Raw genomic sequence first — 16,607 nt, 5'->3', positions numbered from 1 at the left:
GGGGGGCGGGCTGCTGACGGCTCTTTCCACAGCGTATGACGGATAAATGCTTTCGGAAGTGCATCGGGAAGCCCGGCGGAGCCCTGGACAACTCGGAGCAGGTGAGCGGGGCGCTGCGGGGCACTGCGGACGGCCGCTCCCGGGCTCCCCCGCTCACGGCTCCGTGTGCCGCAGAAGTGCATCGCCATGTGCATGGACCGCTATATGGACGCCTGGAACGCGGTTTCTCGAGCCTACAATTCCCGGCTGCAGCGGGAGAGAGCCAACATGTGACGCGGGACGGAGCGCGGAGGCGGCTGCAATAAACCCCCATTGAACCCTGCGCTTCCTCTGGCTTTTATTTGCGCCGAGAGCTCCCGCTGTGTGCACCTGAAACCCAGCGCTGTTTTGATGGGCAGGCACGGAGCTGGCGGGTCCGTGTCAGCCACAGCTGTGTGGTGGGGCCGGACTTCCCCTGGGTTTATTGAGTACCTGGGCCACTACAGTACATTGAGTTCTCCTCTCTGCTTTAACCCAAACAGCACCATGTGTGTCCGTGCCTCTGTTCTTGATAATGTAATCACTCTTTCCCTTACACAGAGAGAGCTGTGGTGGGGGTGAGAAGCCTGTGCTGACTAATGCAAATGAGGGCCTGGGCAGGCTGAATTCCTAGTGTCTCACTCCTATAGCTTCTCTTGGGGTCACACAGAGAGCCACCGAATTGGATGGAGGAACAAAAATAGTAGTGTACCCTTTCATAGAGTCATAGAATGGCCTGGGTTGAAAAGGAGCACAGTGCTCATCCAGTTCCAACCCCCTGCTGTGTGCAGGTCGCCAACCAGCAGCCCAAGCTGCCCAGAGCCACATCCAGCCTGGCCTTGAATGCCTCCAGGGATGGGGCATCCACAGCCTCCTTGGGCAACTTGTTCCAGTGCCTTACCACCCTGTGTGAAAAACGTCCTCCTAATATCTAACCTAAACCTTCCCTGTCTCAGTTTAAAACCATTCCCCCTTGTCCTTATCACCATCCACCTATGTAAACAGCCACTTACTTACAGCCTTCCATCATCCACTGCACAACAGCACCATCCCAGCAGTGAGGTGCTGACGCTTCGCAGGGGCATAACTCAGGGCTGCAACCAAGTCCGTTTGTCTCCTAGAATGACTTTGGGATGGCAGTGCACAGACAGAGCTTACCTACATGCTGTGACTTTCTGGCAGGTGTTTGTGTCACCCCCCCTGGCTCGGAAGACCAGGTGTTAATGCACAGGATGTTGGCCACGTCTGAAGATGGGACAGGTCTCATTTATTTATAGAAAAAAAAAAGTCTAGAATTGCATCTTTCTAAGCAAAGCAGTTATCAAATAACCCAGTGTCAATGACTGTTGTGGGTAACATCACACGAGCATTTGCTGAGTACTCGCAGACCATCTTCACCCCTTTGCAGCATCCAAAAAGTGTACAGTAGTGGTGGTGGGGTTAGTGTGTCCCCTGGTAATTATTCCTCTCATTCATCACCTTCCCTGAGTGGTGAAATTCAGCTTCAGAGCTTGAGATTCTGAGCGATCCAGCCTTGCACTGCCGTGACTTTGGTGTAGACTCCAGGGAAGTATGGCCTGGCACAGCCATAGCCCCAGCTTGTGATTCCTGCTAGAAACCACCGTCCTGAGGGTTCTTTACATGCCAGGGGCCCACCTGCATCACCCTGCAGAGAGAAGAAAAGGGTCCTGTACCAAGCCAAGAAGACAACCAAACCAACCCAGCCCCCAGCTTGGAGATGATTGTGTTGTCTAGGCTGCAGGAACATTTGCTGTCCCATTGCCTGCCTCCGCTGGAGCCCAGAGGGCTGCTCAGTGATGCATTTGTATGCACAGAGACTGGGACTCTGAGACATTTCCAGAGGTGCAGCAGGGTTGTGACACGGGCTCTGTGGCACCCTCGTGGCGTCCTGTTTGGTGTTAGCTCTGTGTGTTTACCTGAGCTGTCCCCGGTAGGTGGAACACAGAGAGCACAGCATGTGTGGGATGGACTCTGATGAGGTGATGGGAAGAGGAGGTGGTGGGATGGACAGCTGGGCTGGGGGCAGAGCATGGCCTTCCTAGAGGACCTGGGGACTTTACATGAGTTTGCTCCATTCCACAGCACCATTTGCTGCTCTCACACTCACTGAGCAACTGTCGATGGTACCCTGTGGGAAACCAGCACACACCATCCTGCTGCTGATCTGGACAGGATAGAACTTTTTGCAGTCCTGATCTCCAATCACATTCACTGCTGCTTTTTGCAGATGCTTTGTCATGAGGCCTGAGGAGGCAAATATCACTGTTAGCTGGGTGCAGAGGTCACAAGAAATAGAAACTTGTGTAGGAGTAGGGTCTCTGTAGATTCACTCATGTGCTAGAGGGAGAGACCTGCACTGGGAAGGTGACCCAGGCCTGGTTCCTCCCCAGCAGAGGAAGCACAGGAAGGTCCTTTTGGGCTATTGTTTGTCAGGCAGTTCAGCCGACTGAACAGAAATGGGATCAAAGCAGTCCTTGAGTCAAAGAGTCCCAGACTCCATCCCAAAGCTGCAGGAGCATGGCTGGAGCAGCTGGAAGGATGGGGAGTGCCATGGCTGCCATTAGAAAGCTGGGGAGGTGTAACCAGATGGATGGGTACACCCTGTGGGGGACAGAGGTATCCCCTACAGAGTATGGGTTATGTGGAATATTTGGGGCAGTGGGATGGGAAGTGTAGTGCCTGCAGGGTGGGTGGCACTTAACATGGCCATCATGGGTGTGTGAAGGAGTCCTGCCAGGCAGTACCTCCTTCCTTGGTGGAGCCCCAGCCTGTGATGAAGCACCTGGCTCCCTCCTGGAAGATGTGTGAGTTGTCTGGGAGACAAATGGGTTTGATGGTGCTGCTGAACCTGACAGGCACACTCAGCTCCAGCAGTGCCACGTCGTAGTCCAGGCTGTAGACGTTGTAAAAAGGATGCTTGTAGATACGAAATATTTTCTCCATTTTGCCATCGTTGCCGTTCAGGAAGGGTGTTCCTAGAAAGGCCACCCACATTTTGGGGTCACTGTAACTGCAGAAAGACAGCAGAGCTGGCTGTTAGCATGGCTAGCATGGAGTGCTGCTCCTGCATCTGTGGGGCTGGGATGCACCACAGCTACACACTGTGAGGCCACAGCCCATCTCCATCACACTGCAGTGCACCCAGGCTTTGCTCCGCTCATTCCTCTTCATGCTTACCTGGAGGGGCTCATCTAACAGGCAGCGTGTGCTTCCAGTGAGGCACAGCATCCTGACCACGAGGAAAGGGAAAGGCAGATGGGAGGGAGGCCAAGGGCCATCTCAGACTTACATATCAAAGCAGTGAGCTGCAGAGAGCAGCCACCTGTCGGCAATGAGGACAGCCCCGCACTTGTGCTCCTTCTGCCGAAGCCAGAGACTGACTTGCCAGGGCCATTCTCCTCGAGCTGCAGAGCTCCCACCCACGATCTTGCTGAAGGCCAGAGCAGTGGTTAAGCCGCAGTCTGGGACAGAAGAAGAGGCACTATGGTTTTAAATAACTATAAGCATAAGGGATATTCCTTCCCTATCCCCTGTAGTGCAACACATCAGGGAATTTGTTATCTCACATGGGGATGCGTTACCCGAGCTGTCACACAGCAAGGGACGTGTAGCTCAAGTAATGGCACTGGATGGCAAGTTGTGCAGAGCTGGAGTGCCAGCTCCTGGTGGCAGTCTGGGCAGGAGGCTGCAAAGAAATGCTTACCACAATTACTCTCATCAAAGCCATTGCTGCAGTCAACAATTTCATCACATTCAGGATTTTCTTTTCCAATACAGACGTTGCTGGAACACCTGAAGGTGAGGCTGGTACAAGGCACCACTGGAAGACAACAACCCAACTCAGCGGCCTCTCTGCCAGGGCTGGAGGTCTCAATGAATTTGCCGGTACTGGACTTTTACCTGGAGCATGGGTGGGCTTGGCAGGCTCGGTGGATTTCAGAGCTGTGGAGGTTTCTTCCACGGTGGTGGTAGTCTTCTCACTCAGGGTGCTTTCACTGATGGGACTTGTAGCTGTTGTACTGGGATGGAGTGTGAGGATGTCTGCAGTAGTTCTGGTGGTGGCTGAACTGGAAGGAGCGCCTGTACTGGGACTGGGAAACTCTGAGATGGTATCCAGAATCCAGTCATTGAGTTTGGTAATTCTGGAGTACACGCCGGGTTTCTTAGCCTGGGCACATCCAATTCCCCAGCTCACGATGCCAGCCAGATAAAACACGCCTGGGGTGACCTCGCAGGCCAAGGGCCCTCCTGAATCTCCCTGGGGAAGAAGCAAGGTCACGGATGCTCAGCCCATGTCTCCAGTACAGATGTGCACAGAAGTGCTCCTCAGCCACACCAGGAGAAGTCAGCTAACCTCTCATTCTCCTTCCAGCCCTGAAGGGCTCTGTTCCCATGCACTATGTGCAAGACGTGACTGCCCAGAGGCTTAAACTGGTGCTGATGGCTCAACCTGGCTGCAAAACTATGCAGTAATGTTTGCCAGGAATGCCAATGTCTGACAGCACCTTTCTGCAAGTGGAGGGGAGTAAACAATAACCACTTCTTGTACTGCTGCCACAGAAAACCTGCTTCATCCAGGGTTGCTGGCAGCCCAGATGGGGCAGCAAGATGGAACTGCTTTAAGTCATGCTTAATTTGAAGGACTTTCATTTGCTTTTTTAAAATTGCAGGAGAGCAGGCTGTGCTTTTAAGCTAAGGTACACATGAGAAGCTCAGTAAATATTTCCCAGTGCCATGCTGAGGCTGTTAACGCAGGAGCAAGCTGCAGAGGAGCGGAGAAATCTGAGGTGCTTACCTGGCATGAATCTATCTTCCCCTCCAGGAAACCAGCGCAGATCATCCGCTCAGTGAGGGAGAAGTTGTAGAGGAAGTTGCAGGTCTTCTGGTCTATGATGCCCACAGAGGCTTTCTGCAGGCTCTCAGACATGGTGACTGCGTGCAGACCATGGGATTAGTGCAGCAGAGTGAAGCAGGAGCTACAACTGCTTCCAACACTTCAGAAAAGCAAGCTCCCATCCCAGACAGGAGCTGCATCCCGCATGAACTGCCCTCCTACTGGAAGCCCCTGAAGCTCCTGGCTCACCCCAGAGTGCAGATTTGGGCCTGGATACAGGCCACTGGGCACAGGCAGACATTTTCTGTTGTCTCGGCAGTTGGTGGGCTCCTTGTCAGCTGGTAGAGAGACAGCAGAGCTTCTCTGGTAGCATACATAGAAGGCCGCTAAGGCCTTCCCCCTGAATTGGGTTCCTCACTCTTTCTCATTGCTTGGAACATCATTTTGACTGAGCCTCATCAACGAGGCCAACACTGAGCTTATTGCATCAAGTGCTGCCAAGGCAGCGCCCCACTCTTGATTAATATGAGAGAACCATTGAGGGGAGCTGGATGGGTTCTCCTGGCTCCTGCCAAGCTATCTCCCTTACCTTGTTTGCTGGTGGCTCCCAAATAACTGCAGTTTAAGGTGTGCCCTGTTTCTTGCTTACTTTGTTTACTGCTTGGTCCTGACCTCCTCTACCCTGTATTCATGTAGGGTCACAGTAACACAGGCTTTGCTGATGAATCTGTCACTGTTCCAGAGCAAATCAACTGATAACAGATCACTGCTTACCATTCCCTTCTTGGAGGTTTCCCCACCCAGAAATTATGCATTTCTTGCCAACAGGAAACTTCTGCACAGCGAGTGGGAGGCAGATGGGCTGGATGTATTTGTTGAAGACAAGGGGTCTTGCCAGCTCGAGTACAGCTACATCAAAGTCCAGAAGGATGGGGTTGAAGAGAGGATGTGGGATCACTCGTGTTACACTGACTTTCACTGCGCTCCCATCAGTTCCATTTAGTGATGTCGTTCCCATGTAGGCTTCAATCTCTTCTGGATTTGTCCTATAAATACACAGTCTGAATATATACGCTTGCACACATACACCCATCCCAAATTCTGAGCTGGCAGGCTGTTTAAATTGCAGGCAGCATTAAAGGATTTGTATTTGAAGCCTCACTTTACCAAAGCAAAGCCCGGAGCACACAAACGTGTCCCCAGAATTCTGCTTCCTGCAGTGGCACCTGTGGATGTGTGCTGAAGAGCAGGAAAATGTGTGGTAATCCTCTCCCAGCCTCCCAAAATGTGTGTCTTGAGGATTACAGCAGCATACAAATGGTGCTTATACTATACTCAAAATCTCTGGATGGATGGCTTCTATTAGAATTTTTCTAGTTGTTTTCTCATTTTTTAACTCCATGTGAACTTCAAACATTCATCACTTCATAGAGAGAAAAGGTCCATTGTTTAATGATGCAGAGCTGCTTCTTTCACTTTCTGTTTTCCTGCCCAGCTGTTTAACACACGAGGTCCTCCTGGAACTCCCAACTGATGCCCCCCACCTGTTTTGCTTTCAGGATTTACTGTTGTTGTACTGTGCTCTTGCTACTCATGCTCTGTGCTAGGCCATCTATAGGTCACGCCAGTGGAGGCATGAACTGCCCACATTCTTTCTAAGAGCTGATTACAGAATCTCAGCCTCACCAAGGTTGGAAAAGACTTCTGAGATCATCCAGTCCACCAATACTGCCCACTGAACCAGTACAACATCTGAACGTTTCTTGAACACCTCCCAGGATGGTGACCCACCCCCTCCCTGGGCAGCCCATTTTGGTACCTGACCACTCTCACTATGTGTTTATTTCCTACGTTACAGCCAGTTTTTCCTATCTGTACCTGCACCAGCAGGCACGGACTCACTCGTTGAAGCAGTGTGCAGCTGACAGCAGCCAGCGGTCTCCAATGATCGTTGCCCCACAGAAATGCATTGAGTCTTCCTGCAGGCTGACCTGCCAGGGGATCTCCCCTCTGGAAGCATCGGTTCCTCCCACAATCTTGTTGGGTTTAGAAAGGCCAGGTCGTCCTCCGCACTCTGAATGAAAGCCAAAACATGACCTATGAGTACTCCTAGCAGAAGAGAAGCGAGCAGAGGCTTTGGCTCTCTCTAAACAGTAAGTCTGTCTGAGTAGGGACAGGTTAGGGCTGAAGGTGGGGACAGCTGCCCATGCCTGCTGACCATGGGGTCTGTGGCTGTGCACATCTTGGAGCTGACAAGTCATGCTTCCTTCCCAAAGGGAACCTAAGTGGAATGATGCATGGCTGCTACTAGGTTGCAGCTATCAATTTTGAACTTCTGGGAAGATCCATGTGGCAAAAAGAAGCGAATGATCAAGGAGTTATGCAATATCAGTATCAGACAATGCTGGGCACACAGCTGCCCATTTGGTTGCACAGGTGAAGGAGCCCGTGATGCTCAGCTGTGCAGGCAGCAAGTGCCATACAATGGTCGTGTGGGTCAACTACTGATGGGAATTCCAGCTCAGTGGAAGAACAGACCTTGCACTCACATGTGCCAGCCACTCGTCTTCCTGAGGTCATAACCACCCCCTGGGTGTTCATACCTTGTGGTCTGGGTGCAGTTGCCGGTTTGCTGGCAGCCAGTGAAGAGGTGGGGATTGCTGTGCTGGTGGTGGCGTTGAGCTCTTCAGCAGTGACTACGTTACTGTTAGTACTGGAGTGTATTAGTGGAACAGTGCGTGTTATGGAGGTAGGAAAGGGAGAAATAGCATCCAAGATCCAGTCTCTCAGTTTGGTAACACGTGTGTAAACCCCTGGCCGCCTGGCTTCAGCACATCCAATTCCCCAGCTCACGATTCCTGCCAGGAAAAACTTGCCAGATGGTTCTTCGCAAACCAGCGGCCCACCAGAGTCCCCCTGCAAGAGAAGCCCAGGTGGTGAACTCTTCTCCATGGATTTGCTTCAGCCGAGTGATGGGGAAGCAGCTCCCACACTGCTCTTAGCGTGCTCTGCTGTTAAGTCTTATGCCCTTGACTTGCCAGAAGAGCACAAGGACATCCTCCATAACATCTACGGCTGCTGGTTCAGTGAGCTGTTAAACCACTGCTCTTAAAGGCTAAGCCCAACCACCCCTGAAGAGCCAGATGATGGGTGGACACTGCATGATACACAAACCAGGGTGGCCATGCTAACCTTTTCATGATTGTTTTTTTTTAACTTGGTCCTATGGTGATTACAAGTCAGTAAGCAGAGGAAGGCAGTTAAACAGCTGAAGAATTTCCTTAACAGCAATGCCCTGCATGAGCACTACAGAACATATTTTTCCTCTTTTGCAGTCCCTGACCCATGGCTGGATCCAAAGCATGGTCCCAAAACACAGTGGGGTACTCCAGGCATGGTGTTGAATCCTGCTTCTGGAAGTGCTACTTGGTGCATACCAGCAAGGACAAGCCTCATGTGGGGATGTGTGTCACCTTCCCAGGGCAATGCTCACCTGGCAGGAGTCAATTTTCCCCTCCAGGTAACCAGCACACAGCATCCTGTCTGTGAGGGCATGGCTGTAGAGGCTGGAGCACAGCGCCTGGTCCAGCAGCTTTACCGTTGCCTTCTGCAGGAACTCAGGTTTCACCACTAAATGGGAGAGATGCAGCCATGAGCTCCGTACAAAGAGCCTGGTGTGGGATCCTGTGTGACAGCCCACCCTATCTGCATGCCCTTCCCTGCTGCCTCCCTCGCCATATGCCATGATTTGCTTACAGAAATCCTCCTTGAGGTATCCCCAGCCAGATATCAGGCACTTCTTGTTGGTAGGGAAGTGATGCCCAGCGTGTGGCAGGCACACAGGCTGAATGTACTTAGTGAAGGTCACAGGTCTCTTCAGTTCCAGCACAGCCACGTCGTAGTCGGCCGTGTCGGTGTTGTAGGAGGGGTGAGGGATGATCCGGGCGATGCCCATTCTCACTGCACTGCTGTCTGCACCGCTGATGGAGGTGGTCCCTGCGTAAGCTGCCCACATGGCCGGGTCCTGGAACCTGGAAGAGAGACAACTGGAACTGTGCAGCCCTGCAGCATTGCCCTGCTGCACTGTGCAACCTGCTGCATGCCCTGCTGTCTGCTCTGGGACGTGGGCTCCTTGCAGCGTGATGCGTGATGGAGCAGCGTGGTGCAATGGGGGTCTGGGCCAGAAGATTCAACAGCGTTTGGGAAGCTAGCACAGACAGGACTTACTCAGTAAAGCAGTGAGCAGCAGACACCAGCCACCTGTCTGTGAGGATTGCGGCACCGCAGAAGTGCTCGTTGTTCTCTCGCAGGCTGACTTGCCAGGGAAACTCCCCTCTGGATGCCTCTGTGCCTCCAACTATCCTGCTGGCAGTCTGCATGGCAGGGCGGCTCCCACAGTCTGAAAGAGATGAGAGAGCATCAGGATTGTGCTAGCTGTGCCCTGGCAAAGCGCTCCCTGGGGCAGGTGGGAAAATCTGCTTGTGCCCGTACTCAAGAACCAAACATTTCTAGGGATGTCACAAGAGACCAGATTTTAACCTGCAGATCTGGAAAAGGGCAGTGCAAAGCACTGACCCACCACAAGGTCCTCTCTGAAACTCCTGCAAGCAAGAGAAATGCAGAGAGAATTCTCTCTTCTAGCTTCACAAGCTCAGCCACTGCTGAGCTGCTTCCAGCAGTCCATAGTTATGCAGAGATGACTGCCTAGCACACTGTAGACCAGGAAGGTGTGGGCTGGTTGCTGGACCTGCAGCACCTATAGGTCATCCCGGGTGTGCACAGGGGAGCAGTAGCAGTGCAGGGGAACGGGAGAGGCTCCCTTTCTCCAGCAGTGGCTGTGGGAGATGCCTGCAGAATGTGCTCCCTTTACCAAAGTCCTTTCAGGCAAGGAAGTGTGTGAGCATACCAGGTCTCAGTTGTGCTCCTGAAGGCACAAAGTAGCTCAGCTCCACACTGCTGGGTGTGTGGAGATAGGGCTGGGCATGCCCTTGTGGCTCAGGCTTCCTAGGGTGCTGCAACTGAATGTCTGCACTTTGGGCTCATCGGATTCACTGGCCCATGGGAATATGACATTCTACCCCAACGTTGTCATGTCCCTTTGCTGTTGGTAATAGGACTAGCACATTTCTAGGGTGCAACCTCTTGATGCAGACAACTTGTCTGACAAGGTGCGCTGTCTTGTAACCTACTGCTAGAAGTCTACTGGTCAGAGGCTGCAGTGGTGGGTTGGGGCCCCTCCCCCATCCCAGCAGTCTTGCTGCAGGACACTCACCGCAGCCCTTTTCATCAGAGGCGTCGGCGCAGTCCTTCCGGCCGTCACATTCAGGGTTTTCTTTCCACACACACTGAGTGTTGTGGCACATGAACACGTCACCAGGGCAGCTCCCTGGGGACAGCAAGGCTCGGGTCACTTGTGTCTTCTGCAGACCTCCCAGCAGATGTCCCCCAACCCCACCAAGGGCAATCACACACATCACTGTGTCCCCAGATGATGGAACCAGCAGCTGAGCTGCAGCTCTTGCTGAACTTCCATAGGGAGCAGGGGAGCACAGCCCTGGGTCACTGTGTGGTGAATAAAATGGGGCGCAAACACATTCTGTATCTGCAGGCAGAGTGCTGGAGAGGAGGAGGCTGAAGGGGAACTGGGACACATTGCTGCACTGATGAGCACTCGCTCAGAAAGGCACACAGCTCTTCCTGCTGCCCGGCTCTTACCTGCTTTCAGTCCTGGTCTGTATGGAGAAACATCACTGGGAGCTGTAACAACAGAATTGAAGAAGTGGGGCTCAGCAAGGAGGTCTCCAGTGGAGGGCACAGGAGCTGTGTACTCTCATTACTACTGCTCCCAGGCAGTGCTGGCAGAGGCTCTGCTTCACCTCCAGCCTGCCTGGCCATCACTTTCCCCATCCCATGATCTGCAGGAGCTTCTGCAATAAGCTCCCAGCCCCGTTCACCTCCTGCAGCCCTTCTCCGCTTTGCTCCAGCATGGGCACAGGGCATGGGGAGGAAGGAGTTCTCTACAGCCCTGCAGGGTTTTGGGGTGATGGCTGTAGGGAACAACTCCCAGCAGCTGTGGCAGCAAGCTGCATCCCAGGAAAAGCTTCCAAGGTGGAAGCTGCAAAGAGCCGTTCCATTTGGACTGCTCCCATCACTGCAGTGAATGCAGAGGGGACTGCAGGGGAGCCCGCAGCTTCACATTTCCCAGGCACATTTCTTTTCAAAGGCCAACGATCACACATCACTGCAGTTAGCAAAGGAGAATTTCTAGTCGGATGGTTTCAAGGAATAATTTACACTGCTGCTGGGCACGAAGCCTCCACTGGGTGTCCAGCCCTGAGCCAATACGGCTGTTTGAGACCCCGCCTGATGGTTTTTCTGGTGCGAGCGGTGCTGCCAGCAGCCCAGGCTGCCTTGCTCTGCCTGCCCAATGGTTACATGAGGAGCACACCTGTAAGAGAAGCTGAGGATATCGTCCCGAAGGCGGCCAGGGAGAGGCCCTGCTCCTGCAGCGCAGCCGCCAGCCCATGTCGGAGTGCGTCCTCCTCCGTGGCAGAGCTGAGGGGCTGGGAGTCCTGCGGGGCGAAGCGCAGGCGGAAACGGACAATGACACTCGAGTTCCCACTCCTGCTGGAAGACAGAATTCCTGAGCACATTTGGCTCCATCAGTGGTAGAACGGACAGCTTCTTAGGCTTCCATCGTATGGGAGTATGAGGGAAACAAAACTAATGCTTAATTTCAGGCTCAGGTGTCCCTGAAGGTTTGCTCTGGATCAAAACACTCATTTGCATTTTCTTCTTTGCCCCAGAGTTCAGCTTTGGTTGAACATGCCATTTCCCTTTGCTTTTCTGACTACGTTTCCAAATTAAAGAAGGCATAACATCATTGCAATCCCTCCTCCCCTCCAAAAAACTCCAGCCTCAACTTAAAAGCTGTTTCTCTCTTTGCTAGTTTAGAATAAGAGCACAGCCGTGTGTTTCATAGTGGAGCTCATCAGAACACCCTGAGAACGCTCACCTGTAGTCCAGGATGGTGCAACCAGTGCAGCTCCAGTCCAGCTGGGAGTCCTGGAAACTGGACAGAAACTGCAAAGCAAAGAAGGATGGTCACACTCTCACCGGACAGAAAACCCCAGGGAGGTGGGGCTGACTGGTCCAGAATTTTCAGGGAGCCGGAGCTAACTGGAGCATCTTCTCATCTCTGCAGGCAGCAGGAGCACCTGATTCCAGCTCATCTCAGCACGTGTCACCCTGCTCCCACCCTGATGATTAAGAGATGCTCGCGTTCCCCCCACTCTTGGCTTTTTCTCCACATTCTGCTGAGCTGGACCTCAGGGAACCACTGCAGGCTTTCCTCAGCAGGAATTGGGCCCATGATACCCAGCAGCCCCTGCCCCGAGTGTGGGGTGCAGAGCTGCTCAACTCACCAGCCTCTCGAGGGCGGGCGTCAGCACCCGGTAATAGTCTGAGTTCTCTGCCTGCAAGCTGCTGTTGAAGGTGATCCCTCGCAGCTCCACAGTGTGCTCAAAGCTGGTCTCTGCTGTGGGATGACAGGCTGCCAGAGAGGGAAGGTGTCTGTCAGAGGCACAAATGGCTCACAGAGGTCTGGGCTGCGGCTGGGCTCAGCCCTCCTCTGCTTTGGAACATGGGTTACCTCGTGCCATTAAGGCCTCCCTAGTTTCAGTAGCTTATCTGTTCCTGCAGTGCCTTGGAGGTGCCATGTGGCCATGCAGGGTAACCCACACATGTACAAGAGGAGAAATCTGAACTAATAGTCAATTTGAACATTAAAACTGTAGATTTCTATCAAGCCTTAAACAACAGTTCCTAGCCTTGCAAGGCGATCCTTGGCTGGGCCTATCCCTGCAGGAACAGACTGGGAAAGGTATGCTCGTTATCAAAGCAGCTCAGAAAGTGGCACCATGCAGCAGAGATGTACTTATCAGATCTGCCAGGCAGATCAGGCTGGGCACAGCGGGGTGCTGAGCTGACATGGCATGTGGCCATGGTACACCAGAGGCACCAGAGGCAGGTGAGACAGAGAGATGGTTATATGCTGGCGTGGGACCATCAGTGGCTGCAAGGAGATCAGGCAGGAGATGGCTGGGGAAACAACTAGAGATTTGGAAAGTCACTGAGAAGGATGAGTGGGGAAGAAATCACGCGACAGTAAGGAAGTCACTCAAAATAAGAGGTGACATCAGCCTCTGCAGTTTAGGTGAATAAATGGGGAGTGCTGGTGATATTCTGTCCTCAGAAGAACACTTTTGAGGGTTTCTGGTATGGGAACTGTTGCTGTGAGCTGTGCAGACCATTATTCTTTTGGAGCAGATGGACACGCCTGGCTATGCACTCACCCAGCAGGATCCCTAGGTAGAGAGCTGTCACACTGCCCACTACAGTGGCAATGATGGTCACCTTCCAGCAGCTGGCCCTCGGTCCCCTTCTGCCCAGCACCGGCTTTATTTGGTCCATGCCTTCTGAGCAGCTCTGAGGATGACCTCTGCAATTAAAGAGGAAGAAGATGACATGTTTGGGGTGAAATGTGAGATAGCAGCTGAGGTTACCCATGGAGCTCCCACCAGTACAGGAGCACAGGAGGTAAAAGGACTGGATGTGCTGCATCCCAGCCATGCCTCAGGCTGCCATCACGTTTTAATTCAGCAGGCAGTCCCCAGCCCTGATTTAGCAGCAGGGTTTCATGGTCCTAGCTCCTACAGTGCCAGGATGAATGGGGATGACAGGTCATAGCAAGAGATATGCCTGGAAGCAGCAGCCATATGAATTTCTCACAATGCTATCAGAATGCAGAGCAGTTGCCATATTCATGCAGGGATAACTGACAGCCCTGCATCCAGGGAAGGAAGGTTGTTTCCTCCCCTGTGCTCTTCTGTCCTGCTGGGGAAAGTATTAGCTCCACAGGTAGTTTGGAGAGTGTGTGTATCCCAGTCCTGAAGCCCCATAGCTGCTCAATCTGCAGAGGCATTCTTATCACTGAAATGTCCAGAACTCTTCTAAGTATCATAACAGCAAAGCAAGCTCAGCTCAGCCTTAACTGAATGATGTGCTTTTGCTAGAAGTACAGTCGCAAAATGTCAGCACTGAGTTTGAGCTCTGATTTCCTGGATTGCAATGAATCCATAAACAACAGGAGAAAGCCCTGCAGAATCTTGCCTCTCCACTGGCCCAAGAATGAGCAATTAGGAGTGCAGGAAAAACATATATGAAATGCTTGGGTTGCAAGTCTGCAAGGAGAGCTCGGGCTGAGTGACAGCATCACAAGGGAGCTGCACAGGTAGGTGGTCTGGCCAAGCCTGTGGCTGTTTTTTTTTTCCTGGGTGGAGGCTGACTTTGCTCTTTCAGCTATTCTAAGGTGTGTGACTGCCCCGGCACATGCACCATCAGCTTTTGCTCTCGGGACCTTCCAGCAACGCTGGAGGTCACAAACAGGGCCTGCCTTGCAACGCAGAGAGCTATGTCCTGCCAGCAGCTGTGGGACATACAGCCACCTGTGGGAAACATTCCTCTGTTTGGGAACTGGTGAGAGAGAAGTGCTAGGAAATGGTCCTAGGCAAGGATGAGGACTGTCAGTTCTGGGGCAGCAGTGTGTCCCAATTGAGCCCAGCCCAGCCCTCCCTGATGGAACACAATTAGGGAACTGCTTATAGATACTGGGAATCTTGGAGCACATTCAGGTGGGAAGGAGATGTTGCTGCGTGTCCCTGGAGGTGTCTTTGTTGCTTTAATGCAGATCACTGACAAGAGCAGAGAGAAACTGATGCAATGCCAAGAACACTGGAGGATTCACAGAAGTATGAAGTGTTGCACAGGGCAGCATGGAAGTGGGATGTGGGAGGTCTTACCTACACAGATGCATTTGGAAGGAAAGAGAAACTGGAGAAGAGTCCAAAACTCGATGAAATATTCATGAAATACCTGCTGACATAAATGAACACAGCCAAGGGTAGGAATGATGGGCAGTGATGGAGAAATGTTTCCCTGCATTTTGTTCCTGGTTGGCAACAGGGAAACCCGCTAGGCTGTTAGGGAAGAGGTGGAGGATAGGATGTTTTTGGTAGAGACCCGCTTTCCGCAGGCCAGGAGCTGCTGCCCTGCTGCAAGGCAACCACCAGTTCTGGGATCCCACAGTTTACAAGAAAAGCTTGAGCTCAAGAATAATATTTTCTGTTTTTTTGAGAAGGGGAGGCAAAGCCAGGTCCCTGACATGGCTCAAAGCTTTCTCCATCCCACTCTCTGCTTCTCTTTGAGCCAATAATGTATTAATTACCCTTACTTATTCCTCAAATCTGGATTCATTGCAATTTCCTTGTATTCCTTTAGCATGAGTTCATATCTTGGTTCTTGGGTGATAATGACAGCTATCAACCAGGACACATTTCCCCTCCACCTACTGCTCCCCTCACTGCTGGAATTCTCTCTCCACCTCTTCTGCCCATCTCCACCCACTGACTACAGATCACCATCTCTCCTTGGTCAGGAACTGCTGATACCTGCCAGGAATATCACACCCAATATGTTACCAACCATCACAACCCCACTATGAATGGACAGTATTCCCCTCTCCTCTCACGCCTAGCCTGGACACAAATATCCATCCCCACCTCTTCATCACATCACCATCTCATTTTTAACTGAACGCCACCATCACTTCAGTACTATCATTGCCCTGTCCCATTCATTAGAGCTTGGCATGCTCTGGTTACTGTTACCCCTTTGCTTCTTGCTGTTAGATTTGTACTCACTGCACTTGTTTCCATCTGTCATGATCTGCTGGTTGCTGATCGTCTCGCAGCACAGCAGTATCAACAACCATCGGATACAAAGAGAAAAGAGGGACCTTCCTGCGTCTCTCACCTGCCCAGCAAGCAGAGGCTGTCACGGGGGGATATGGCACTGAGGGTGATGGTCAGTCACACTTATCCTCATAGTGAGAGCTATAAGTGTGCAGTAACTCGTAAATAACTGCTGTTTGCCCATTCCTGATGTATAACGTCCTCGCAGAGTGACCAAGGAAGGAAGAGTTTCAAAACTGGTGAAGAAAGAGATTATACGTATCTCAATAGTCTTCCAGGTGGACTGCTGCTTCTCCTGATGAAGAACCTCAGAGCAGCTCTCCAAAGCCAGCAATGCGCACGTTTCTTTTACTTACATCAGTCACCATCAATGCCATTCGTGCACTGAAGGTGCTCAGTGTAAGGCTGCCCAAATGTGATCACAGAACTGCCGAACGGAGGGCAGTTACCACCTTCTGTCAGCATTCAGCCTACAGTTGGTCATCAGCAACAAGCACTGAATGAATCAGCCTTGGGTATCTTCCCTTACCCAGGGAGAGGAAGAAGACACACATCCCTTCCCTGCAGACTGGCACATGAAGTCCAGGACAATTTGGGTTGAGACAGTTGAAATACATGGAAGTCTTGGAAATACAAGGAAGGTTGGTCTTCCCTCCTAAAGTTTGTTGGCTTTGGAGCAGTTCTTTTGGTGGTGGTTGTTTGTTGTGTTTTGCTTTGTCTTTTAAGGACACGACCTCTGGCTTCTAGGAAATGCCAGATGCTCAGAAAGGCTTGTTAAGGCAAATTCTGACAACTTCAAGGACTTTTCCCCCCTCCTCACTCCCACATTCCGGCATGCCAAGGAAGGCTCACCCAGCTCGGCATGAGCCATTCCCTATTGGTCCAGGAGATGCTGTGCATGGTCCAGCCTGAGTGCTGCAACA

General features: G+C 52.1%; 2 protein-coding genes across 2 annotated transcripts; one reads left to right on the top strand and one right to left on the bottom strand.

Annotated features, from left to right (window-relative positions):
- Positions 1-6: 6 nt before the first annotated feature.
- Positions 7-322, top strand: TIMM13 (translocase of inner mitochondrial membrane 13). Its single transcript, XM_003213153.3, has 2 exons — positions 7-101; positions 175-322. The coding sequence occupies exons 1-2, from the start codon at positions 36-38 to the stop codon at positions 271-273; spliced, it is 165 nt and encodes a 54-aa protein (XP_003213201.1). The 5' UTR covers positions 7-35; the 3' UTR covers positions 274-322.
- Positions 323-1,280: 958 nt separating this feature from the next.
- TMPRSS9 (transmembrane serine protease 9) lies at positions 1,281-13,370 on the bottom strand. Its single transcript, XM_031557094.1, has 19 exons — positions 13,228-13,370; positions 12,298-12,425; positions 11,889-11,956; positions 11,322-11,500; positions 10,589-10,630; positions 10,146-10,259; positions 9,101-9,272; positions 8,630-8,904; positions 8,367-8,503; positions 7,477-7,789; positions 6,776-6,947; positions 5,648-5,919; positions 4,835-4,971; positions 3,940-4,297; positions 3,743-3,859; positions 3,329-3,500; positions 2,784-3,049; positions 2,147-2,283; positions 1,281-1,684 (listed from the first exon to the last, which is right to left on the bottom strand). Exons 1-19 carry the CDS (start codon positions 13,343-13,345, stop codon positions 1,523-1,525), a joined length of 3,339 nt encoding a protein of 1,112 aa, XP_031412954.1. The 5' UTR covers positions 13,346-13,370; the 3' UTR covers positions 1,281-1,522.
- Between the last annotated feature and the right edge of the window lie 3,237 nt (positions 13,371-16,607).

The sequence above is a fragment of the Meleagris gallopavo genome, chromosome 30, assembly GCF_000146605.3.
Source record: "Meleagris gallopavo isolate NT-WF06-2002-E0010 breed Aviagen turkey brand Nicholas breeding stock chromosome 30, Turkey_5.1, whole genome shotgun sequence".
In the NCBI taxonomy this organism is placed as follows: domain Eukaryota; kingdom Metazoa; phylum Chordata; class Aves; order Galliformes; family Phasianidae; genus Meleagris; species Meleagris gallopavo.
The sequence above is the reverse complement of the archived record's forward strand: the minus strand, read 5'-3'. Positions and strand labels throughout refer to the sequence as shown.

Excerpts from the sequence above, each read along its gene's own strand:
- TIMM13 (XM_003213153.3), top strand. The coding sequence starts at position 36 with ATGACGGATAAATGCTTTCGGAAGTGCATCGGGAAGCCCGGCGGAGCC. Across the intron at positions 102-174 it reads CCCTGGACAACTCGGAGCAG|AAGTGCATCGCCATGTGCAT; the intron begins GTGAGCGGGGCG and ends CGTGTGCCGCAG.
- TMPRSS9 (XM_031557094.1), bottom strand. The coding sequence starts at position 13,345 with ATGGACCAAATAAAGCCGGTGCTGGGCAGAAGGGGACCGAGGGCCAGC. Across the intron at positions 10,631-11,321 it reads ATCCTCAGCTTCTCTTACAG|CTCCCAGTGATGTTTCTCCA; the intron begins GTGTGCTCCTCA and ends CTGTTGTTACAG. Across the intron at positions 6,948-7,476 it reads AACTGCACCCAGACCACAAG|AGTGCGGAGGACGACCTGGC; the intron begins GTATGAACACCC and ends GCTTTCATTCAG.